Source organism: Rhopalosiphum padi, chromosome 2, assembly GCF_020882245.1.
Source record: "Rhopalosiphum padi isolate XX-2018 chromosome 2, ASM2088224v1, whole genome shotgun sequence".
Taxonomy (NCBI): Eukaryota; Metazoa; Arthropoda; class Insecta; order Hemiptera; family Aphididae; genus Rhopalosiphum; species Rhopalosiphum padi.
The window spans coordinates 2,490,493-2,518,352 of NC_083598.1; the positions used below are offsets into that span (position 1 = coordinate 2,490,493).

The window sequence follows — 27,860 nt, forward strand, 5'->3', positions numbered from 1 at the left end:
AGCGGACCGACGACGTCCGTACCGGCCGTTGCAGCGCCGCATCAGTAGTTTGTCTTTCGTGTTTGGAGTTGTACTTGAGCGTACAATCGAAACGCATTACGAGACGACGGCGTGCGCGCGTATAATATACGAGTACGCCCGTGACCGCGGTATCACAGCGGCTTATCGACGCGGCGTCTCTCCGGCGGCGAAACCGCGCGTGGTTACCGCAGTCGCTCACTGCGCGGTTACCGCGGTCGCTCACTGCGGCAGGCGGGTATTCTTCACGTCCTATAGCGTCCGCTGACCCGACGAGACCTGCAAGTCGCCGTCATATTTACCGTTTTTGGTGTAAAAAAAATTGATTGTAAGATCGGTGGTCGCGGAGAAGCGGATTCGCGCACCCGCGCACGCTGCAGGTAACGATGGCCGATCTAATAATGATTAGCGATTGAGGTAGATGTACTGCTTTGCAATTCCGCCGTATTTCGTGTAAACCGTGTCGCGAGTTAACTCGTTTTCATAGTATTATAACAACAAATTGTAGATAACTAATATGCAACGATTCGACCGTGAGTTAGGTGGTTAGTTAAAAAAATAAAAATGGTTATAATAATGAGTAATGACTATAGTGAAATCGTTTTACCTGATCGATATTATTTAATTTGGTGAATAACGAGAAAATTCTGAACACGGATTACACGGGTAACGGTGACAGGAGTAATAGTACCTTTAAGTCTCCTAATAATATTATGGTGGAGTGACGGGTTTACTGTGTGAGGTTTTCCGGTTTAAATGCCCCGAGGATTTTACAGAACCCTTTATTTAGATTGATCTGTTTGCTAATCATCTTTTCACCCGAAAATGGGAAACATTCTGGTGTATGCTGCGTTTGTTGCCTCATAATCACATCATTTTGATTGTGAAATATTATATCGATTATTACGCTTACACTGATGTCGGTACGTATAACGCGTACGATTAGCGGATTCAAGCACACTCGTATGCTACAGGTAACCAACGCTAATATAATAATCTATGATTTAAGTCTCCTAGTTTTATAGTGAAAATAAGAGTCCTCTATATGGGGTTGTCTGAGATAAAAAATACCCCCTGAATTTAAATAAGCCCTTTATTTAGAACGATTTGTTTACTGGTTTTCATTATTTTCTATAAATCACCTCTCAATTTAAATATAAAAACGATATTGTAATTACCTATGTAAACATTTTTACAAACTGTTCAAATTTTTAACTTAATTTGTTGAAGAAAGTTTCCTGACATAACAATGATAAATAAAATAGAATTAATGTATGTCAAATATTCTATTCTTTTTGTATTTTTCGTCATCAACAAAAATAGACAGTGCATATAATAATATCATTATATTAGTTTTTAATATATTTTAGTTCAAGATGAAATATAAGTTCGATTTAGTGCAAGTTTGAATTAACTTCAAAATCATTACATCGAAAATTTAAAAAAAATTATGTTTTGAAAACATTAAAAGAAACCTAATAACTGTACATATTGTATAAGTAACAAATAATAAAAATAAATTGTTTGAAAACGCATTGAAAGTTTTAAATGAGGTATGGGAGTACTCTCTATCAGACTATTTTGAGATGGTGAAATTTCGATCGCGCATGACGTTCAAGCAATTGTTGCGCGCTTGTTTTGTATTTTTGAGAGAAAATAACCCACAATTTTTCAATTAATTACGATTTGAACTTTTATACGTATATATAAAGAGTAAACACAACATACAGGTATAAAAATAGCTCTATAAACGGTTTATACGCTTCTGATTTTTGCTTGATTGATCGTCCAAATGTTTTTCAATATTTTTAACAACGATATAAATCGAGTTCAACACGTTCGCGCCATGTACATGATCTGTAGGTAATTTATCAGTTTTCATAGTAATATTTTTTTTCGTGGTAGATTATGACACGCGTATTAATAGTTTATTAATCAGGATGTATTATATTATAATATTATGTATAATATATAATATTTAAGTAATAATTATAAATAGTTACGTTTTTACTTATATCAATTATAATTAGTACTTACTATAACAAAGGGTGTAACCCATTTAATTGCAACTACCGTTCTGAAAGTTTATATTTATGGTATTAAAAAGAAAAGTTATTAATAGTATTTGTGTACATTTAGAACTTTAAAGTTCAATAAAAAAATGTTTACCTATTTAATTTTATTTTAAAGCAAAATATTTTTCCAAAAAATATTGAAACAATCTTTATTTTAAAAGCTTATTAATACAATAAACTATTTATATATATTTAAAGTTAATATATATATTTAATAAAATATTTAGCTTAATATAAAAAACTTGTGAAGCCTGCAGATATCAAATGGATTCTTCAGTAGTACTTATTATGTAAATTTTACTCAAGTGTTCGTAGTGTTTTTGAATAAAATCGTTAAGTACCTAGTTTCTTTGTAACGTCTTTATAATAATACAAATAGTATATAATATAATGATAATATAATTATTAATTACATTGTACCACTTACAACTTAAAACTTGTATGACGTGTAACACCTGTGATCTTCTGACGAGACGTGCATCCAATAATACATACGCTAACAGAGAAAATGCGATATTTTGGCGGTGCCATTATGTATTTTTTTTCCTACACGGCGTTATGAACTCGGCAAGGCCAATGTGTAATTTCTTCGATGTAAGACACTTGACCTCAACCTGAAAACGGTTTGCCAAATAAGTTTCGTCTATACGTCGGAAAAATTATATTACGCGATGTTTATGCCAAAAATAAAAAAATATAACCGTTCTTGCTCTTACCCTAAACTGATTCTTCAACCAGCACGACCGGTTATTTAATTTTTAAGTGCATCGTCCTTCTTCCTACTGTATTATAGGTACCTATAAAACTCGTACAGCGGTCTCTACGGCGAGTGCATGTAATGCGCTCCGACTTTGTATAATGCCGTTTGACGTCATATTAAGTCAAGTCGTAAGACGATGAGTGTATTATAAAATTAATTTCTCAGCAACACCTGAACCACTCGGTTTAAAATTTGTAATTCATTGTATTAAAAATTAAAATATATCAACCTAATGATATTCTTTCATCATCTTTTGGTGTGCAACTCATTTATTATAATTGTATAATATACGTCCTTATGAGTTTTTGGTTAAATATATATTACATAAATATATTACGTTCACCAAATGTTTTTGATATACCATGTAGAGATGTGAATTTAACGTACTATAAACCCAATAAATTATTTAACATTTATTCAATAAAAATATAAAAACATGTAATTTTATTCAAAATAACTTTTTTTAAATATTAATTAATATAATACAATATATAAATTATTATTTATAAGTAAAAAATATTACTAATCATAATGGTATTTATAGACAATATTTTATACAAAAAAAAAAATATATATTAAGTTTAATTGCACTTCATCTGTACTGTAGTATTAAGTGAACGCGTAACTAATTGTTTAACTAAAATTATTTCTAGAGAGTATAAAAACAAACACTTAATTGCATTAAATTCACATATCTGGTAAAAATTTAAATATTATTATAATACAATTCTAAATATTCAACAATATACCAGTTACCACCCCTGCACTGTTGTTGTTTATACCAAAATGTAGCAAATAAATATATAATATACAATAAATTAATAAATTCAAATGTTTATTGATTTAGTACTTTTATAACATGGAAAATTATTTTGTTTTTTTTGGCGTCGTTAAACGGTGGATATAAGCTTATTTTTAAATGTATAACCAATCTCACCAGTCATATGCATGTTTTTAGGCGAAACGGTAATTGTCAGTTGGCACTAGTTAACGTTTTAAATTCTAAATGCATTTAGAACATATAGTGATTGTATATTTTTTTTTAAGTCTCTTCCATTAGCTTTTTTCTTTTACTCAAATTACTATTTACAAAACTCATACACTATAATATTGTACAACTTTTCAAATCACTCGGTTATATAATTTCAAAAAATAGTTTTAAAATTGTAATTACAATACATAATGTGAATTCATAAACATTATAAATTTTCAAATAAATTAAAAACAAAACTCTCCCAAATTAATATAATATAATATAATACGATACCTATACATGAGTATCTAGAATCTATTAAAAATTATCTTACATGTAACATTTACGCCAAATGAACAATAATATACTCATTATACTTGTATCACAAACAGTAAGTTAATAATATAATTAAAAGCGATTTATTATTATTTTTTAATCTCTAATACATGCATGTACATATTATTGTTTCATTTTCTCGGCCAATAATTGTGTGTTTGACTTCTCGATGATAAATTCAGACGAAAATATACAATTGTACATATAATATAATTAATATAAATAATCTGTTTTTATAAAATATTAACGTCTTTAAATTTAATGATAGGGTGATGAAATAATACCATCGCGCTTAGAGATTCATTTTATTTTTAATAAAAGGTTTTATGATGAAACTATATTATACGACAAAGAAAAGTCAACTGCTGCTGGTGCTGCTTCAATGTAGGGATTTCTAAATAATATTTTGTTGACAACGCACATAGTGAGCACCGAATATTTTCAATCCCACACAGTTTCTTCACGCGTAAAAATAGTTCAAAATTCCTTCCGTTTTTAGAATTGAAAAATAAAAAACAAAGTTGTCGAATGACGAACAATTTACACGCAGTGTAGAAGTTACTGTCAATAATAATATTAACTTTTAAGTAAAAAATATGTTAAATGTTCGACTAAGCGAATTCAAACCATATCGATATTAGTTCTATTCAACAAGAAACTATACTAAAGTTTACATCGGTCAAAATAAAGAATAAAAAACATAAAAACAAAATAATATTTGTATGACCATAGCGCGGTTGTGATAGAAACCCTTGTAAATAAGTGCGCCGAACGCCAATAACACGCGTAAACAGAGTTAAAAATATTTCAGAAAAACATTCAAACAATTAAAAATCAAAAATATAAAAACTATAGTAATTCAAATACAATACTATGTGTACTTAACATTTTTATGACGACTATAACAAAAAAACACAATACCATAAAATATGTACATTACATATTATTATTCGCGCCAAACAGCCAATATAAAATTTAACGAGATAATTCTTAATTATTACTGTAGCTATATTTGACGAAAAAAAATTAAAAAAATATAGTTACATAATTCATGAATTCGAGTTTTCGGACTATGAAGCAACTAAGTTATAGACGTTTCGCATAATAATTTATATAAATCTGCTGACAGAATAGATGTCAAACAAACATATTAAGTACCGTCCGTCATCATAAATGATTATATTACACGGTACACGGTCAAACATAGTCTGGTTTGATAAACTTATTATATAATACACCTAACTCCAAAACAATATTAGTTATTATATATCGTCCTTTATAATTAATTGTATTTCGTCAAATTGCATAATAAATCTAAGTGCTTAGCAAAAATATACGGTGAGCCAAAAAAATTAACAAAACGCAGCTAGGAGCAACGTGTAAGATATATATAAAAAAAAATGACAATTTGGGGTCAAACATTTGTAAACATAATAATAGGTATCCTGTTAACTTTTTTCATCACTTAATCAAAATTACTGTTTATCCTTTTCTTTTGAATAATTATCGTTTACTAAAATCGATATAATTCCACGTGCTTCAATCGCTGATTTAGTATTGTAAACACACTACACCAGAATAACATAGTAATAAAATATATGTTTTTTCTCAATAATATCAATAATACTTTTGTTAATATGCACTAGTTTTTTTTATTTTTATAAATCTAGTTTTTAAGTCTTGACGTTTTATTGCTTTTTTTTTTAAATTTATTATCCGTCAAAGCGAACATCGTATACAATATACTTTGCACGATAATTGATCGCAATACGTCACGTAACAATATTTTTCAGTGGTCCATATATATATTTTACAGCGTCTTTAAACGGTTGTTGGACAAATTCGAAACATCAATTTTTTATTCCGGACAGCGATATCGTTTTTACTTTCAAACATATTGGCTCCTTCACTATCCACCACCTACCTACATATTCAGCCCGTAAAGAACGATTATATCTATCTATAATCTATGATAATGTTACTTTATAATTTATAAATCTTAGCCCCAACAGAAAAATATATAAACGTAATAAAAATAATGAGGCCTGACAAGTAGATTGTAAGCTATGTCGATTAAATCGCATAATTTAAAAGTATATATTATTATAATGTTGAGATTTTTTAGTATTAGTTTTTAAGGGCGAGATAAAATTCAAGATCCGAAAATCGATATAAATAAATTAAAAATATTAAAATTACAGCAGGGTGCGTACGTATTTTTGTATATGTGTGGTGAAAAGGTAATGAGTAATGACATTTGGATTAATAGATCAAAATATTAATATCGTACAATACATTTAAATTTTACATAATATACATAATATTATGACATATACAAGCCCGTAGCCTTTTATGGGGTGGGGGGGGGGGTGTAGAGTATAAATATGTTATATTATACAAGTTTTAAATATAATAGGCATTTAAACATATTCAATCTTATTTCAAAAAAAAATTTCGGGAGGGGGGGTCTGAACCCTGAACCCGCACATATAGTACATTTTAAGTTTTTCTTATATTATTATAAGTGATGACTATAATATCCAATTAATAATTACTTATTACGCCCTTGCTGGCTAGGGCTGCTGATAAAGAAGATGGCGGCCGAGGAAAACGGTCTGCTGTACAACAAGGCTCGATCGGCGTCCATATGCGCGTTCGGGTTCCCACCCGGTAGCACCGAACACCTGATGGCCTGCGCCAATGCGGCCGCGTCCACACCTCCACCACACAGGCACGTCGGCGGTGCAGCCGCCATAGCGGCCGCCGAGGACAACAAGCGCCGTCGGCCGGCTGTTCGATCGCAGAGCGCCCGTACCAGTGGCGGCCGGTCTATCCGGAAAAAGGCGTTGGTGGCCGCGGCCGTGGGCGCCCAACACGGCCAGTATTTCAGCGACAGTAGGTCGAGCGTCCGCAGTGGTTACAGCGATCCGAGACTCCACGAGTCTTCGCCCCAAGGTAATAATAATAAGATAAAAACGCTTGCCAAGTCAGAGATCGGCGTGTAAACTTTCTTGATTTTCAATTTTTAGAAATGTATTAATTGTATGCAAATGTATGTATAATGTATTTTATTTTCATTTTTATTTAGTCAGATAGATCTCTGAAACCGGATAGCGGATTTTGTTGTTTAGGGTCTTGTTATATTCACATTGGCTAGGATAAGTGCAGTGAAGATTTTCAGAACTTTATCTTTTATAGTTAATTCACTACAGAGCTTTAAAAAAAAATTTATTGGGCGTTTTTTATATATTTCAGCTTTATAGCTTTGTAGTGAAAAATTGAAGATAAAGTTCTGAAAATCTTCACAGCACTTCTCCTAGCCTATGTGAATCTAACAAGACCCCAAATAACAAAATCCGTTCTCCAGTTTCGGTAATCTACCACATTAACTAATTTCTCTCGATGATTTTTTACAATATTTTAGTTGTTAACCGAGTGATAATTAATATGTCCAATATTAATATTTAAAAATAATCATAACTTGTATAAAAATTAAAATACTGTAAAAACCAACAAAATAATACAAAATATAATGTAAGAAAATTTACTCTAGTTTTTTAATAAGTCAGTTCATTGTAATATTACAGTTAACAAACATAAATTTTAAAATGCTGAACACAAACTTGTTGTCCGTTTGTAGGGTGGACACAGCATACGTGGGTATTAGAAATTTAAAAACGATTATGGTTATAAATTGTATAAGATTTAATACACCTATTTATAAAAATCAACTTAATTTTCAAAAAATCTACTTAGAAAATCAACCAAGTTAGTTAAATACAGATGAGCTATCGTATACATATTAAATATAAGATACTATACGTTTGCATCCGATAAAATAGTCATAAAAACTTTGCGAGATTAATTTAACTACTGTCGGGTCGTCGTCACGCGTTTATAAAATATAATATAATACACGTGTGTAAAATAATATGCGTCGTAGAAATAGAAAATCGGCCAACGGAGACTTTGGCAGTGTCTGCAAAATCGGTAGGCGGAAAAACGATTTTATTCCATACATTATATTATAATGCCCCTCGCGGGTCGTAAAATATTATACTTCCGCTCACGAGAATAATCCGCCGAACTCGCTACTATTAAACACATATAGAAAATCGTAATATAATATAATCATATATTATACGACCAGAAGCGAAAAACTATCAGCAGCATATGAGAAGAAGTAGTCGTGTATACTTTATTGATTTGATGTGTATTATCGTCGTCTGTGGTGATAAAACCTTCGGCAGAAAAATTATAATAATATGTTAAAGAAAATACACGTTTGTCAAATTCCCGTTTTGTTTGTAAAAACGCCTGTTGCACCGTCGCATTTAGTAGGCAAATGACCCCGGTGAAAAAGTCGGTTCACCGATTGAAACCATCCGATAAGCGCCGGTGAACTTTTTATTCCATTTTCCACCACCACACCGTCTCCTCGTTGACGTATTTTTGCAGTCCAATGGACGAGAAAAACGTTCGTATATAATTTACTCGGTTACCTACTCGCAGTGGTCGTTGTTTTAATTTTGTATGCATTCGTCCGAAAACACGTTAAGAAAACACCCTCCGCACATTCTAATTCCGGTTTTCGGATACGAATTTTTTTTTCATTTACTCTGGTAGATTCGGACGATTACACGCGACGGATTTTTGGCACGCAAAAAGGCAATTTTTATTACTGCAATGACAGAGTTTTTAATTTTTTTTTTTGAACGGCAATTATTGTAGGTAAGATGTTTTATAGTTTTACGTCAGTTTGTATAACTCGTATATAATATTAAGTATAACACTGTAGCTATACGTGTATAACGGGACGTGAGCATTGGGTTCGTAAAAAGTATATCTTTGTGACGACGCCAATACGACAACTGCTAAACATTATAATGTATGTAAGAATTTAATGCGATGTAAGCAAATATAATAATAATATTATATAATGTAAATATTTTATTTTAAACTTTTGGTTTTATTTTATGACTCAGCAATTATTTTTGCATATAATCGTAAAAGACAAAATTCTTCGAAGTGTTCAAATATTATAACTTCATAGTATGATCAAAATAGGTATAAATAACAATTGTATGTCTTTTAAAATAAAAATGAGTCTGTTTTGTAAAAATCATCTACAACTGATTTCTATGAATAGTTTCTCACCGTAGCAATATATTATAATTTGTACGCATAACGTATAAAATTATGCTAATAATTTCTTAAACGATTCGTTGAATATTCTCCTGTAGACGTTGCTTAAAAATCAAAAGATGACAGTGGCTTAACTAACACACCCTAAATAAGAAAATATAAAATGTTAAGATTCTATTATGCGGGCATCTTAAATTGTCCAGAAAAGAATCTTCAAATCAGTTAATACTACAGTTTTAAAATACAATCTCGTTCATTAAGCGCCGCGCCGTAATAATGACGTTTTTTTTTTTATACAAAATCTGAATATGTTATTTATAATATTTTATAAGCTCATACTAAATAACACGTTTATTAATTATTCCTACTGAAAAAGTTGTTAATTATATCAATTTTATAAAATACTCGAATAACATTCAAATACTTTTTCTATTTAGTTTACAAGTTTTTTATTTTTAATTTAATCATGAAAAATAAAATAAAAATACATCGATAATATAATATAATCTAATATATAAAAAACTCGTATCACAATGGAAAATGTTGTGTGTATATTCAATAAATCTGAGAGAGTGATGTTAACTATTTTTCATACCCATAGGTCTAAAGGGTGGCACTACACAAATATTTTTTAATATTTAACGTATACCTTAAGTGATATATTGATAATTAATAAATTAAAGAAATATATTTATATTTATTATTTTTTTTTTTTTTTTATAACCCCAATTGCATAGTTTGTCACATTAATTCTAAGTAATATTCAATAAAGATAGATATCTACTAATACGAAAATACCTAACTAATATATTTGAAAAAATGGTATTCGACTAGTACAAGTAGGTATATGATGTTCTCGATGCATTCTGAAATATTACTCAATTTCTGTAATTTTATCTCCGTTATAAGATAGGAACGTTTTTATCCCGGTTAATGATCTCCTTATTATGTTTTGGGCTCTGCGATTATTATTATTCAAATAATAAATTATTTTTAACAAATGATACATAATCGGTTAATCGATTGAAAAAATGGAACTTTAGGCGGGACAGTTATGTTAAATTGATATATGTCAGTATCATCTTCACACTAAATCAGAAAACCAAAAATAGTTTTTATCCTTACGCTAAATGTTAGCATTGTTAGCATTATAGGTAACCAAACTTAACACGAGTTCATTTTGTACGGGCGACTAGCCGACGAAGTGCACAGGGACAGCTAGTAATAATATAATATATGTCTATAATATTATGTAGTATATTACATATTTTTTTATTGTAAATTATACCCAACCAAATACTCAACTCAAATACCTTGACAAATAAAACAGATAGTAATATTTGATAACACCAAATTATACGGTGAAAAAATACTCTATACAATTATCGAGAAGATCAATATGCTAAAAAAAAACGTTTCAGTTAATACTTAATTTATAAGAAAATAAAAAAGTTGTATGAAAAATATGAAACTATTTTAGAGTAATCAATATCCTGAATCTTCTATTTATAAATAATTTTTTTTAAATATAATAATATAATATAATATAATTTTAATATAATTTGTCTATATTACTTTTAAAAAATATTTTTTTCTACAAGTCAAAAATACGATATCACAATAATAATATTTTCTAGTCAAGACATCTAGATATCAAACATTACCCAAGCGCTTTGTAGAATGCATTCCAAAAAAAAGCTTATATTATATAAAATCTCTAAATAAAACGAGATATTTTTTTTTCATATATATAAACTTTATTCCTCGAAATGCGTGTATGGAGCTGTGTTTACACACTGAATAGATGATGTCATATGGCAGTACATTGACATTGCGCTTCAATAAAAACTCAAGTCCTATACTGTACGCATAATATAGTCTGTAAATACAAAAACACTGTCTTACATAAATTATATAATATTCGCATCGCAGTCTTTTCTCAAGACGCAACATTATTACACACATTACCTACTTATCGCTAAGGTAAAAACCTCGGAATTCGCCAAAAAAGATTAAATTCGCTTATTTTTCCGTTTTAAACTATTTTGAATCACGTTCATTGCGCAGCTTCAATGTGGAGATACACCTATATAATTCATAATTATGTATTTCCTAAATCATTGTTTGTATTTTCGCATATTACACCAAATATATTTTATATAAATTATAAATACTTGTTAAAAAAAAAATTATCTTTTACTTTTTTCATCTAAGTCGTTTTTTAAGTTAATAAATTATCCTTTAATTTGTATAGGGAACAAAAATTGAATACTTCTTAATTTGAAATATCGATTGATAGGTATTCTGCAAAAAATTTGATTCGCTACTCTGTAGATCTAAACTTAAAATTCTCAAACATAAGAAAAAAAATTATTCATTAAATTATATTTGATATATTATTTTATATATTATCTCAACGTATATAATGTAAAAAAGGGTTCGGCATCGATTACGGAATAATAAAATAGGTTTAAAAATCATTATTTTCCATTTAGAAAATTAATGAAGTCAAATGAACAGATCACCCTATATACGTTGTACTTAATATTATACAACGCACGGCAATTAACAGAAACACGGCCGCACGCAGTAGGAGTGGTGATTTACAATGGGAACGTGCCAAAATCGTCGACAACGATTGTTGTTTTTTCGTCTCTGCTGAGCCAAATACGAACGAGCACGCTACTGATGTACCTCTATATACAACAGCAGTGTATTGTGTATATCATCAGAGCCTACGCGATATTATAGATCGTACACTTATCAGAGGGCGAAAACGGAAGCCAAAAACGGTAGTGCCATGGGCGGAGACGGGGTTAAGGCCCCATCAAATATATTATATGACCCCCCCCCCCCCTAAAAATGTTGCTTGTTTTAATGTGACTCGTATTCTTTTTACGATTTATTTGAATGTTTCTTACTACCCAATTATTTTCTTTTAGTTTTAATGGTTAAAATAATATTATCTAAATTTATTTGAATGTATCTTTCTATTCACATATTCCAATATTGGCAATATTTAATCAAGACGTCATATTTAGTACACTGGACTCTAAACTCTATAACCTAATCTCACTATACAGTTTGGTGATTTAGGATCTTATAATTGTAGACAGTTTAATGTAAATAAAAATTGAAAAATCGTTGACAAATATAATAGGTGTTTACATTCAAATAATTTAAATCTTAGGAATATTTTTACTAAATTTTCGTTCAAGTTTGACAAACATTGAGCACTAGCTTGGTTCTACCGTTTCCACTTTTATTTTCAGTATCATTATTATTATTCATTTCTACGACGAACAAAATATCGATCCATATTGAATATTACAATATGAATTCGATGTTTTGACGAATAAAAAAATATATAAATTATAATAATAGAGTGTATAGACTTGGAAATAGATCTTTGGTTTGGCAACGACACGTTTTTACAACGCTTTTAAAACGGATTTCCGGACGACTCTTCAATCGCTGAAACCTCTATACATACAAAAATCTACATTTTACATTTGTTATAATAAATATGTGAAGACACGTATAGCATGTGTGTAAAATGCATCCATCTTGCTTCATATACCGTCTCTCTTATGCGTGCGGAAAGACCAAATCATGTTCATATTTATATATATGATAACTTGAACCGTAGTATATGCGCACACGACTCTACTCTCTGTCTATTGCCACTGACAAAGGATCGTCGGTTCATGGATTTATATATAGAAACATGTCTGGAGTGGCCCTTTGGCAAAACGCCTTGCCATTGATCCATTGCCGACTAAGGTTTTATTTATCATTCATATTTGTATATATATATAATATGTTAGTGCGTGAATACGCTGTATTTCTCTTCGGTGAGTATAAATCGTTTTAAAAATAAAGTTCTTCTTTTTTCAGATGGAACGGCGTTCAAACGGAAACCATCTTCCAGGAAAGTCAACTCAAACCACAGGAAATCCGGAGCATTCTTAGACGTGCCGCCGGGTGAAAACAAAAAACTCGCAGAACCCGAAGATCCAGAAAACTCGTACAGACTTAGGTCGTTTAGTTTCACATCAAAAGGTGAAATATTGTTGATAAACTGATAGTGGTAACTGGTAAAATGTAAAAACCGTATCAAATATAACTATTTTGAGATACAATGTGTTGTTTAAAATGTAATCAATTTTTACTATTATTGAAAAAGTAAAAGTTTCTAAAACTACAACAATTAGTAGAGAGGATTTCATATCGTCATTATTAAAAGAATGGTTAGAATAGGTATTTTAAAAGAATGTTTAAAAAAATCTTTCACTCTTTTATTACTTATTATGAATTTTAAGATGTCAGTTGTCAAAAATGGTTTTACCCATATTATGGTTTTTAATGGTAAAAAATAAATAAGAACTAAATAATAAAAAACGTATTGATATCGTGTACAATTTTTAAAAATTAAATTTTTATAAAATAATTTATACATTTTAGAACAATAAATGCATTTTATTTTAAGATAACAATTTTTTTTTTATGTGAACAGTGAACACAATTAATATTTTTTCCCAAAAACTCAATAATACGACAATGATGTTTATTTTACAGGCATCGTCAATAGAGGCGATTCGTTCAGGAAACGCCGGTCGAGGAGCAACAGCCTGGCCCGAGAAGACGACCCTAAGGAATGCACGCCACCGATCCCGTACGACAATAATAGCCTACAGCAGCAGGTGCAACAACAGCAAGTTCATTATCAGCATCACCAGCAACACCATCAAAACGAAAGCGGCGACGAAATCGTTTCGTACACAGTATCCCTTATGGGATCAAGAGGAGTGGGAAAGACCACTCTCATAAGTCAGTTTATGACTTCTGAATACATTAATGCCTATGAGAAGCAAAGAGGTTTGTCGTTGAATTCCTTTATAACACATTAATATAATATATATATATTATACATACGGGTATTTGTATAAGCTTCTTGTTGCGTCCTCACCTCTCTTTAGGTAATATTATATATTTAAGAGTTATTCAATTATCTATTTAATAAGTAACACTAGTTTTTTTTATTATTTAATAATTTTAATTACTTCATCTTTGAAAAGAAAATCTAATTTTTTACTATTTTTCAACACAGACATTTTTTTTAAAAACTAAGGCTACCTATTTATTGTATACTTAAAGACATAAGTAACATAGTATCTTTGTATTATACTTTCTATAAAGAAGGTTGATACATATTCATCGCGTATTGAACGAATAATTTTTTTTACTAGCATAAGTTTATATCAACATTCAATCCGGTGTCTTGAATCTTGATTCATAGAAAATAGTACAAGTTTTCGAGGAACTCTTGGTTATTAAGTTTATAGTGAAGTATCCGCTTATCATACTTAAAGTAAAATTAAATTATTGATTCAATATTGAAATGAATAAAAAAATTGTATTTGAAAACAGATGCCTAATGTTTTTAATAATATTTTATTCTCTCCGAAATCATTCAATACTATTGAGAAAATAAATTATATTATATACAATCGTAATTTTAGATTTGGTTAAACAGTAAAATTAGTTTTGTTCAAAATGTATAGTTATGAGTTTATGACCATTTATTGAAGGTACTTTAAGTGCCTAAATAGACAAATAATATATACCTATCGTAACTTCACAAAAAAATAAATGCTTGAGGCTTATTTTTGTCCTCGAGTTTATCGCATTCGATCCCAATACGGTTTACGAATATAATATATACGTATATTGGTATTATTACTATATTACATATAAAAATACATGCCACCGTTCATAAGAATAATATAATATTACTAACGCTACACTGGTACAATTTTGATTAAGGTCGACTATTTTTCATCGAATTTTATTATAATAATTTATTATTATTATATATATCTTCGCCAAGATTATACTATTATAATAATACGATCGACCAAGCTAAGTATAAAAATATAATATATTATAAACACAACGAAGCCCTAATAATAATATAATAATAATCAAACAAAAATATGCAAAAATAGATGTATAAAATAATATTAAAACATATTTTCTCAATAAGTTATACAGTGAAACTTCAATTTTACGAAATTTTCTGTTTAACAAAATATTTTTAGGAAGTATGACTTTCATTGTTAATGAATACGTAATTCTATTTAAGGAATTCCTCCATACTACGATTTTTTTTTGTTGCTTATTCGACTTCGTTGTATGGAAGTTTCACTGTATGATATAATATAATATTTGTTTGAGCCATTGAAAAAGTTTATGTTTGATAAGTATAGTTTAAAACTCGACATACCTCCACTGCAACTGAACTTGGTGCAAAAATGCAATATATTATAATATATATTGCATCAATAAATTCCATTAACTTGTTTCGATATTTTATTTTTAAAAAATTTAATACAATATTGATTTTTAATCAAAATGATAAAAGTTTCGATTATGTTGCTATTCTTAGGTAGATCAAAAATCAATAACAATGATTTCATAAAATACTTTATTCTCCGAGATACTTCTTTTAGAATGATCTATTTCTTTTCCCGACTCCTCTAATATGTATTAAATGACAATGTGAAAATCGTGATATAAATAGCTGTAATATAATATAATTATGATAAAAATTATTATATTATTATCTCCTTTTATTGTTGTTATAATTTTTCGCCTAGATGGTGATGACAATACCGTCGAGGCTGATACGACCTATCCTCCGATAAATGGTACTCAAATATTTCGAACTATTTTCTCGACCCTACTGCGACGCGGCAGAAAACCCTTTGGCTATATAGCACTGTCATTGTATAACTTCTACAATCTACAACTAATACTTATATTACTACCACCACCTCATCTACTACAAATACGATATCTATCATAAATTATCAACGACGATAAGTTGCCCGGCTCTTCGGCGACGACTCGCGTTTCAAATTTTGACATTATATTTCCGACCAGACCAATGTCGTGACTATATCATATTTGTATGCAACGTTTATAACTATAATAATATTATATATTATTGTTGTGTATTATATATCATATTTTATTATAGTGGGGGGCGTGATTTTAGACTTTTTTTTAAAAGCTACCAATTTTCAAAATCTGGTTGAGACATGTATTTACGCTGGCCAGGCTAAATTACAAATGTGTATTTTACTCCACTTGAAATCATTGCTATATATCACACCAAAGCTATATTAATATACATAACATTAAATCGTATGTGTTATTTTAGACAACTATGAATCGTCAATGCAGTCGGTGTGCATAATGTTAAACGGCGAGGAATCTGAATTGAGGTTTATAAATGACGGAGAAATTTTGGTAAGACGATTTTATTTATTATATTTATAATATAAAATGTACCTTTTATGCATAAAAAATTAATACAACTCGCTGCTTTTATAAAGAAAAAAAATATTATTTAATATAATGTGTTTTAATTAAAACGTTAAAAATATTAATTTTTAAACACAAAATTTCAACTTAGATACCTATTGTAAAACAAAATATAAATATTTAAAATAATAACCCACTATCTGTGCAAAATATTTATTTAATTGTTTTTCTTATGATATAATTTTAGTTTTAGAAGTTTAGTATGTTACTTATTTTATGTAGAATAATTTCACAGTTGTATAGGTAATTTCTTTATAATTGTAAGGCTTGACATAAAATTACATATTTGATTGTACTTTTTAAACTCATAACACGAACTTGTTCATTATCTTCTTAAAGCAATAAATAGATAGAAATACGAATGTTCGCTTATCACGTTTAATTAACTGTGTATACGATCGAATTTCATTAGTGTTTAATGATAATATCCAAAGTTACTCTCATGCACGTAAAAATTATTGTGTATGAATAAATGTGGATGCAACCGTATATTAACGATTTTTAGGAGAGGGTACTTATTTCTTATAAGTGGCCCAGAACGAAATTTGATTTTTCGCCAATCCTAATAAATCTACTTAATGCGTTTTTTTCATAGTCAATGAGCTGTCCATCGTCATGCATAATATAATACTGTAATTTATTATATTATTTTGTCATAACTAAATTAGCAGTAGCTGCTAATAACTTTCATAGACAATACTATTGATTCCACGTTGTTGTATTGTTATACATGGAGCTTGTAAATGCTTATATTATAGTATTATATCGTCAAATGTTAGACATATATTTTGCAGAGTGTACAAAAAAGTGTGTAACATTACATATTTTGTCGTGTTGCCACTATACAATTTTAAATGGGAATTTGAAAAAATCAAAAAAACTTATAATACAGAATATTATATTATTATGTATGTGTATAGACGAAGGAAGATCGACTGACTGGGAGCAAACCCGCAGACGCATACCTAGTAATCTTCTCAGTGGTGGACAAAAACAGTTTTGAAATGGCCGAAACGATATTGAAAAATCTCCGGGAACACGAAATGTCACGACCGAGACCAGTCATATTGGTCGGCAACAAAGTCGACATGGCCAGAAGCAGAGAAGTAGCGGCTCAGGGTATGTATATTATATTATATAATTATATATATTAAACTATTTATTTATACAAATAGAAATTTTAAAATATATGTTTTTATATAAATACATTTTGCCGTATTTTATATTTTATTTAGATATACATTTTTAATGTTCTTATCAAGATTATTTTTTCGTTATTTTTCACAATATATGAAATCAACATTTTGAATTAAAAATAAATTTGTACGCGAGGCTATAAATATTCACGGAAAATGATTAAAAATTAAGTATTAAAAGTATTTCAGACTAAAATGCAAAATCAGTTTTTATATAGAACAACATTTTGACTGAAAAATGTAGTGTAATCTCTTAGAACACATCACTTCATATATTTAATAGTGTTATTTAGGATATATATGTATATTACACTACACAAAGGCTCTTATTGAAACCAATGTTATTAAAAATGAAAATAATACTCACGAATATATATTATTTAACTGAACAACAATCGAGTCCAAGACTCAGCCTCTTAATAATAATAATAATATTCTATGTAATATAGTGTTTACTATTATTTAGTACTTGTACGCTCACATAATATTTAAGTGTGCAATGTGTGCATTTCAGTCAACATATATTGTATACGTTTGTCGAACCACCGATAAAGAAAGGAATTACATTAAACTTATATTAATATTCTTTCTCCTGTCTTACAAAAGGTGTACAAATATATGAATTATCTTAGTTTAGTGATAAATTAATACAGGGGAAGAGGATGGATAAGTTTTTTATCTATACACATAATTTATCTCTATTATGCTGAACTGAGTCTGAAATTATTTAAAATATAAGTCAATATCAATATTAATGATAAAATAATAATTCTGACGTTTTTGTAGTTAGCTAAACTAGATAACTAAAAAGTTTCATAAAAAAAAATGTTTTAAACACAAAGTTAAAAAAAGAATTAAGTAACCAAGAGCATAGGGAAGAAAATATAAACTAGATACATACTTTCATTATACAATACATGACAGTCAAACGCCAATACTTTTCCTATTCGTCGGTCACATCAAAAATGTTTCACAATTTCAGACAACAAATTTTGTTCCAATATGTTGACTAAATTTAAACTATTTAAAGTTATTTAAAATGTTCAATATTTGTTGGTTTTTTTTTTTAAAAAATGTCATTATCGATTAAAAATCATAAGAATTTAATATAAAACACGAGTACCACAAGTTGAAGAATATTTAAATGACAAAGGCGTGATTTTTTTTCCAAACGTTTGAAGTTTAAATATTGACAATATTTATTATAACTAAAAATATATAAAATGTTAAATTTTTATTGTTAAGGCTTTAAAATGAATTACAAATGTCATCATAGATATTTTTTATTGATACCTAAAAATCTTAAAAAAAAATTGTATTCTTTCTAAGATTATTTTTCGTTTACAAAGTCGAGTGATATTAGTGATCAACAGTTAAATAAATATATTTCTTTTTAATGTGTTTTATTTAATAAGAAATATTAAAATGAAACATTGTTTAAGAAAAATTCTATTGGTATTAAATTCTATTTTTGAATTATTACAAAATAACTAAAATTATTATTATTGTTGAATTATCAGATAGTGTAAAAATGTTCAGATATATTGTTTAGATTTTTAAAATAGAAAAAAACATATCTAACCAATAACATTTTATATACATAATGCATAATATATAATAAAAATATCTTTAGAGGTAGTAGTAATAACTCAACCGGAATAATATGTTTGCTTAATGATTATACAAATAAATGACATATATATATATATATACAATATACATTCATATATTATATGTAATAATATAACAGATATTAAATACTATCAAAAGAGAAAATAGAAAATCAAAATATTTTAACTAAGATGTTAGTTTTTATGGAACCGTTTGTAAGGTTTAGATGCTTGTTCGTAGATGGTCAAATAATAAATATTGATGCAAAAATTAAATATTTATTCGTATACAGTAACTTTAATAAGAAGAAAAAAATCATATACGACACTCGAGTAAGATCTTACCACCCCTCCCCACCACCTACATAACACTTCGGAAGCTATTCGCGTTTTTATAGTTTATTTGTTGTTTTTCTAAATGTTAAGCGTAATCCACAAATTTACTTCAAACAGTCTGCACAATATTGTTTACATTATTATTTACACGTTGCAAAAGTTGTACGATTAAAAACCCATTTTTTCCTGCATATTATTGTTTACCCTTCGAGACGAACAAGATAAATACATCTTACAAGTCCGTATACAAGGGCGCTATAAAAACATCTGAACGAAAAATTGTGTTTAATACATTATTATTGTTATCATTTAATAATAAATATAATATTTACGCAGACATGTTTAAAGCAATATTAAATCGGAAACGGTTATTCACTGTTCATTGCTATCCGCCATCGAAAACAACGTTGTTCGAACAATTGGCCAATCCACCACATGCGCCGTCAATTGATAATAACAACGGCGGTCTGTATATTGTAAACACCCCAAATTTACCACAGTCTTTGATTGTCAAAATGTCTATAATATGTCTTTAAACATCAAAAGTAAATTTGACAGTGATAATTATCTACATATCCTCCATATTATTATACTGTTTGTCTTAAACGTTAAGAAAATCGCGAAAGACACACTGCTATTGCTATATTATAAAACACATCGAATGTACTTGTATACCTCAGTAATAAGATAGTTACTGCTGAAATTTGAATTTAATGATAAATCATTGAATACGAAGAAGATTTTTAGCGCACCGAGATAATGTATCCTTCTACATATTTCTAAGAATATTTGTATTATAATATATTATGTATATTAATGTTATTGATACATTTTTTTTCTATAAAAAATACATCTGAACAATTTTTACGTTATTGAATATTTAAACAATTAGAATAATTGTAGTTATTTTTTTGTAGTTCAAAAATATAATTTATGGGCTTAGAACTTCTACATATATTATGATTTAACAATATATTATACATAATGACATTTTCAAAATATTCAGTCCAATTCTAGTATATTTCTAGTTCACACCAGTTGTATACTACCAATTTATATGATTTAAATGTATAATTTTTATTTTTATAGCGAAGTTTTTAACAAAAATTAATTCAACCTACTACACAACTATTAATAGTAAAATAAATTATTAATAGCATATAAAATATATAATAATATGATAAAAAAAAACTAATAGATAGTCTCCGCTGAGACTCGTATTATATATGCTACGATTTATCGTTGAATTCAAATTTAACATATCCATTACACCAACCTACTCAATTTCGAGGTAAACTCAACAACTGCTATACAGCAAAGAGAGCTTTCTCATTTTTTTTTTTTATCTCGATTATTCTGAAAAGCACTTTCTTTTGATTACCTTCCTCTTCCTCTCAAAGTACTAATTTGATCCGATTTGTTATCAGAAACCTTTGAGGCTTTGAAGTTGAAGATCGAAGCATTTACCCTACTATAAAAAGTGTACACAACCACAAAAAAAACACATACACATTATACATTATTGTAAAACCAGTGCATTTATCGCTCCACTCAGAATTTAAAAAAGGCCTCTCGTTTAATCGAGAGCTAACGGCATTTTAAAAAATGTCCAATCTTTGAGGAGTTTCAAGCAAGCTCATTACATCACGTTTAGAGTAATCCATTCTACCGGTCACACTTATTCTGTCATTAATCGTTGCGTTTTTAAGTTTCACAAAAAAAAAAAATCTTAACTTTAAAAGTACCCTTTATATCAAGGTGTTATTGTTAAAATCGTGATCGACTAGATATAGATTTAATTGTTTTGGGTTACTTACTAGGTATCATTATTGTTATATGTGATCTACCTAGCGCAAGTGATCTATCGGTTACACGTTAGTGATGACTAGTGTTTGAGCAAAAGTTGTTTTTAAAAATATATAATCTATAGCATAGCGTGATTATTATTGCTATAGGTAATAAAGATAAAATAATAAACTTTGGAAATTGTTATTAAAAAAAACTTATAATAATATTATCTTAAGAACGAAAATGATTGGTTTTACCATTTATTTTGATTTATTATTTATAATTTTTTTAATATTGATAAAATCAATATTAGAATAATAATAATAATAATAATAAATATATAACCAAAAATAAATAAATTATTTATATGTATCATTGAATACTGATAGGTAGATCACACTTAACAATGATTTATGGTATTATAGTGGTCCAAGTATATGCAACAATGTATGGAGCTGTGCAATTATAATGGTGGTGAAATAAAGTCGTAAAAATTCTTTTTTTTTAAATGTTCCTTCTCATTTAAAACATAGATTTTTGTGGATTTTCTCTTCTTCTTCAGTATTAAATATTCTAATATATTGTCTTCTTCTTCTTTAAATAATGACATCAAACTAGTATTAATATTTATGCCTAATGACTTATTAGCTATTCATATTTGTATAGTATGTCTGCATTATAGATTCACATTCGTTGAAAACTCAAGAGTTAGTAGTTCATGTTTATAATATGTTATAACACTTATTATAACTTTTAATAGAGTTAAGATCTAGTTATCTAGTTATTAAAATACAAATACGTTCTAGTGATCCTTAACGATATAGTTCATCAAAATAATAACATTATTAGTAGAATGAAATTAGATGGGTACCTATTATAATTTATAGGTATATTATATAATTGTATAGCCGATACACTATTTTCAGTATTTTGGATCTAATTAAGTCCATCAAATAATTTTCAATCTTTGGTAATAAAATTATTATAATATTAAAAATTAAAAATATAATCATAAGTTTATTATATTTTTCATAATTTTTTTGAATATGCTGTGTGTTATGAAGTATTAGATTTTAAACAAATAATGTTATTATATTATATAAAATTAATATTTTAATTGATAAATATTTGCTATTAAGATGTTTTTGAATGTATCCATTCCAATAATTATATCTTTTTAGCAATGCTCGATGCAAATAAATAAATATGTAGAAATAATCCAATGATTTGCATAAGTATTAACAAACGTCTAGTTATCACTATAGGCACTGAGATGTTTTTGCAACTTTTATAATAGTATAATAGCACAACTTATATAATAATACATTAAAACCTACTAATACTAAGTAGAAACTTCATAGTTTATAATATCAAGTTATTTTTTTTTTACTGAATCCCCTCAGACACCAATATCAATATAAGTACATAGGTATTTAAAAAAATACCGTCAATGCTTGTTTTAATAAAAATAAAAATATTACTTTTGAAATGGGTACAAAAGGTACATATTCATTTTCAGAATCTCCTCTCCCAGAAAACATGTTGAAAATCGACGTTCTATCAGACGAAGTTTCTCTGCTCTTGCTCGCTCTAACTCTTGTAAGTCACGGTATAAAAAGTCCAATCTCGGGCTCTCTATATAGGTGTTTTTCCCACTATACTTGGTCATAGCACTTCTGGTCAAGAGATGCACACCGTCGCGCGTCATGTTCCCACGGTTCAGGCGTAGGTACGTGCGATAATCCTTATTATCTTATGGCGTCCGGATGACATACCTCTTACGCCCAAATCCTTAAGGTTATTGTAACGTGCAGCTGCTCATATCTGGTTAAGTCTACTGCGTAGCGTTTCTTGTACCTACGCATCGCATTTATTCCTGTGTTAAATGCGTTTTGTAATAAACGAGAGTATAATCCTTGTTTATATGATTGATGTATATCGATAAGTACCAGGATATACTAGGCCTACAAATCATCATACGTAATATTGTTTTACTTTACTCTACCCCATCATATTCTGGAATATGTTACCTACGCCGCGGCATCTTGTTACATTGTTATAGAATATCAGAGCACGTAGCAATACCACTTACTATGTGAATGGAATGACTATGCATCAGAATTCGCATTTTATTTCAAAGTGACATTAACGAAACCCGTAACGGTTGTACCGTAACGATAATATATTATTTTGCATTATATTGTATAGATTGTTTAATAATAACAACAATAATAATGTCAGTAATAATTAGAGAATATATCATATATGGAGTCCTGAGTACACAGACCGTTAATTAATAGCCAACGCGAGAAGATTTGTGAAACAATTAAAAACTTGTACGCACGACAGCGTCCTGAAACAAAAGAAATCGATACGCACCCGACGATATGTTATAATATAGATTTTTACTAATTCATTATTATTATTTATGTTAGTTATAATCTCGAACGTGATTAACGCGTCCGTGACGAATGCGTGAACATCACACGCATTATTTATTCGTAGGTACATGATGTGTCCTACCCTCTAAAGTGATATCCAAACATTTGGGTTTATAGAAATGTAGTCTTATTCGGGTGAAAGCCGTTTGGGTGAGTGTAATAATTTTGACTAAAACATAAATATGTGTAGACCATTTGAGCAAGTGAAATTATTTTTACCTGCGTGAGTAAGGCGGGCGATATTACTATAATATTACAATATCAATTCAATATTAATTATTAATTATGTATCTACCTATATGATTTGATTTGATTTAATTGTTTTTATTTTTTGAATTACCAATATATTCATAACTATACGTCTATACAATATATTAACTGATTTACCTATAAACCTATCCATACTTCTTCGTCCAATCAGTATTTATTGTAGAATAAACACTCGTCTAGACAATGTAACTATTTGCTCAAATTGACCACATTTTGGGTTAATTTGCCTAAGCGGTAAACTATATTAGTTATCTACATACAAACTACCGATTAAATATCATATAGTATAATATACATCACATAATTAACACAATATATCTTTTTTAAACTATTTATTTATTTTTTTACCATACCATACTTCATAATATTCTATGTGAATTTCATCATACTTTGTATTTTTATAAAACCAATATAATATATTTAGTTTTTACACGTCACATAATGTACACTAAACAAATTTTTACGATTAGATAATACATTTAATGAATTCATTTTACTTGTTTTATTTTTATATAACTATAAATAAATAATTGTTGTTTCTTTAAATGCATTGTAAAATATTTCAGAATGTTTAACTAGTTAACTGAAACTGTTGACATATTTTATGCCACATAGCTGTTATTTAAATGTGAAGTACGAAAACACGTTGTTGGTTTTAATTTTCAATGCATTTTATACTGTTTTTAGTGCATTATAATATTCACATTCCTAATGATATTAGATTATGTTACAATTTCTGCGTACTTTTAAATAGTAGATTTCGACAAAAATGTTTGTTAAACCAAATTAATGAATTTGTGATGGTTATACGATATACCTATGTACTATAATTATGGTATTTTTCATTAAACGTGAAAATGAAATAATATCAAATGGTAATTAATTGTAGTCATCTTCGTAAAATACACGACGTTAATAATAACAATAAATTGGATAACTTTTTTTAAACTCCAAACAATTAAGTTATAAACGTTTATTTGGTTTTATGTTTTTTTTATAGTATAACCAATACAATTTCAAGTTTTCAAACTATTATCGAAAAAATTAAAATTAAAATGCACATCACCGCTTATAAAGTTATATTTACAATTTAAATTTGGTAAAATGCCGAGTGATGATTTTGGTTGGCACTAAATATTTTTCTACACAGTTCTGTTAGTACGTGTGTCACATCAATAGTAATTACAGACGTAAGTAACTACTAATAATTTTGTTAAAATGTTGTTTTTCCTCAACATTTCTAAAGATTGCTTATTTAAGGCCACTAAAAAACTAGTGACTAGTAAATGTTAAATTCTATAAAGTTTAGATACTATTTTATAAAAATCTCCATGTAAACTCCACCTATAAAATGTAAAGAAAACCTTAGATATTTCCTTTGTCGAATCTTAATTAACAATTAATATAGAGCATAATATTTAAAAAATAATTTATTGAATAGGTTTTTACGTATAATTAGGAATATACGTAATATAACGAATAAATTATTAATAATAATAATAATAATAACGATTGTGTTAGTTATTAATAATAACTTATTATGTTATTATGGTCATTATAATAACGAAAATGGTAATATAGCTATGAAGAACATTTTTTTAACATTCAGCACATAAATATAACTTATAAGTAGGCTCCGCTCCTTGAAAAAATCCCGATTACACTATTTACTGTTTAGCACTACTATGTACATTACTGTTCAAAGATGGACAAGTTAAGGAAAATAATTAACTCAATTTATGTTAAATTAAGTGAACACAACGTTAAGATAAATTAGAAGTTGATAGTTAACAAATAATAAATTTAGCTCATTCATTTAAAAGTTAATATGGAAAAAAATGTTAACTTAATTCAATTAAAAAAAGTTTATTTACTCGTTTTTAGTTAGTAAATATTATAGATCACATACAGAGTATAGTGTGCCTATCTATACGTATAATATTATTTAGGAAATAATTAAAAATAAGAAATTTAAGAAATATAATAGAACTTAAAGTGTTAGGTTTTTTTTATTATTATTAAACATACATTTGCGACAGCAACAGCTATTGGATATATCAGAAAATACTCGTATGCAGAGATGAGCTCAAAAATAAAATACAAGATTACATTATTGTTTTGTATTGATTATTGAAAGATATTGACCATTATGAAGTATTTGCGTAGTTAGATTTTAACAGTAGAATTCAGGCAGAGGATTTTGATAGGTCGTAGAAAAGCCCTCTCTTCTACACGTTCTTGTTGGAAACTGTGACATTCAGACTATTCAGTTAGTATATACTATATATGATTTAAAGAAATAATTATTATTGTTTAAAATCATGTAACTACCTATACCTATTTATTTTTGAATCAACTGAAAAAGCTATTTTATTTCAACAGTCAATTAGATTAGTTAAAGTAGTTATAATATATTGTATAGTAATCGGGTCATCGTACATTCTGTACGAGGTACGGTAGTGTGTATACGAGGTGATTCAATTTCTTAACGACAAACGCTCATTATTTCGCAAAGTTAAATTGTTTCGTTTCTATTTTACAATTTTCTTTCAGAGGAATGTTTAAGATACATGCAACTCTAACATTTAATATTTCTTCAAACTTAATTTTGTATGTTAACCATCAACTTTTAAGTGTTTTAACTGATTATATTGATATTACGATTAACGACTATATATTTGATTTTATAGCCAGATTTTGTTTTAAACAAAATAAAAATATATTCATACTACGTGTTTAAAAAATTTTTCGATATAATATATTCAAAAATTAAAAATATACAGGTTTCGAAACAAGAAAATTATTTTCTAAATTACGTCGGTACACTTAATGGACGTTTATCCGGAACTCTATTTACAAAAAATCGAAACGACGATATTATAGTTATAGAATGTTTTATTAGGCTTTCGGAGTAATTTTTTTTCTTTTAAAATTATTTAGGACAAAAAATTCAAGATTAAAAACTTAAGATCGATTATCTATAGAAATATTAATATATAACAATACCATTTTTTTTTTTGTTTTTTCGTACAGAGGGAAGATATTTGGCGTGTACGTGCAGGGCCAAGTACATCGAAGTGTCGGTCGGCATCAATCATAACGTCGACGAGCTGCTAGTGGGTATCCTCACGCAGATCAGACTCAAGAGGGCCGACGGTGGGGTGGGACACGACCATTGGTACAAAAACCGGAACATCCTAAAAGCCAGTCTCAAAGCTAGACAGATGCTCACGTGGGTGTTTGGCAAAGAGGACACGAAAATGAAAAACTGTGAAAATCTCCAAGTCCTCTAGCCAATATATAAAAATATAATAATATATGCGTATTTATATATAAATATAATTTCATTTTTTAATTCGTGGTTTTATTTTGTTTATTTTTTTTAACGATTTTATACATTATTATATTTTGTGCAAATAAGTTTGCTGTGATTAGTGGTTATATTACACTATCATTGCTGTTGTCGTTGATAGACATTTAATATTTTCGATGATATAATTTAAATCAATAATATCATATATCT

At 28.3% G+C, this 27,860-nt stretch overlaps 1 protein-coding gene across 1 annotated transcript; it reads left to right on the forward strand.

Annotated features, from left to right (window-relative positions):
- On the forward strand, positions 1 to 27,692 carry LOC132921029 (GTP-binding protein GEM). The gene is made up of 7 exons (XM_060983834.1): positions 1 to 398; positions 6,740 to 7,117; positions 13,205 to 13,369; positions 13,886 to 14,185; positions 16,533 to 16,621; positions 17,617 to 17,815; positions 27,371 to 27,692. Exons 2-7 carry the CDS (start codon positions 6,757 to 6,759, stop codon positions 27,628 to 27,630), a joined length of 1,374 nt encoding a protein of 457 aa, XP_060839817.1. The 5' UTR covers positions 1 to 398; positions 6,740 to 6,756; the 3' UTR covers positions 27,631 to 27,692.
- Positions 27,693 to 27,860: the final 168 nt, after the last annotated feature.

Bases quoted from the DNA above. Each gene is read 5' to 3' on its own strand.
- LOC132921029 (XM_060983834.1), top strand. From the start codon at position 6,757: ATGGCGGCCGAGGAAAACGGTCTGCTGTACAACAAGGCTCGATCGGCG. The intron at 16,622-17,616 runs GTAAGACGATTT...GTATGTGTATAG, and splicing joins TAAATGACGGAGAAATTTTG to ACGAAGGAAGATCGACTGAC. The intron at 17,816-27,370 runs GTATGTATATTA...TTTTTCGTACAG, and splicing joins CAGAGAAGTAGCGGCTCAGG to AGGGAAGATATTTGGCGTGT.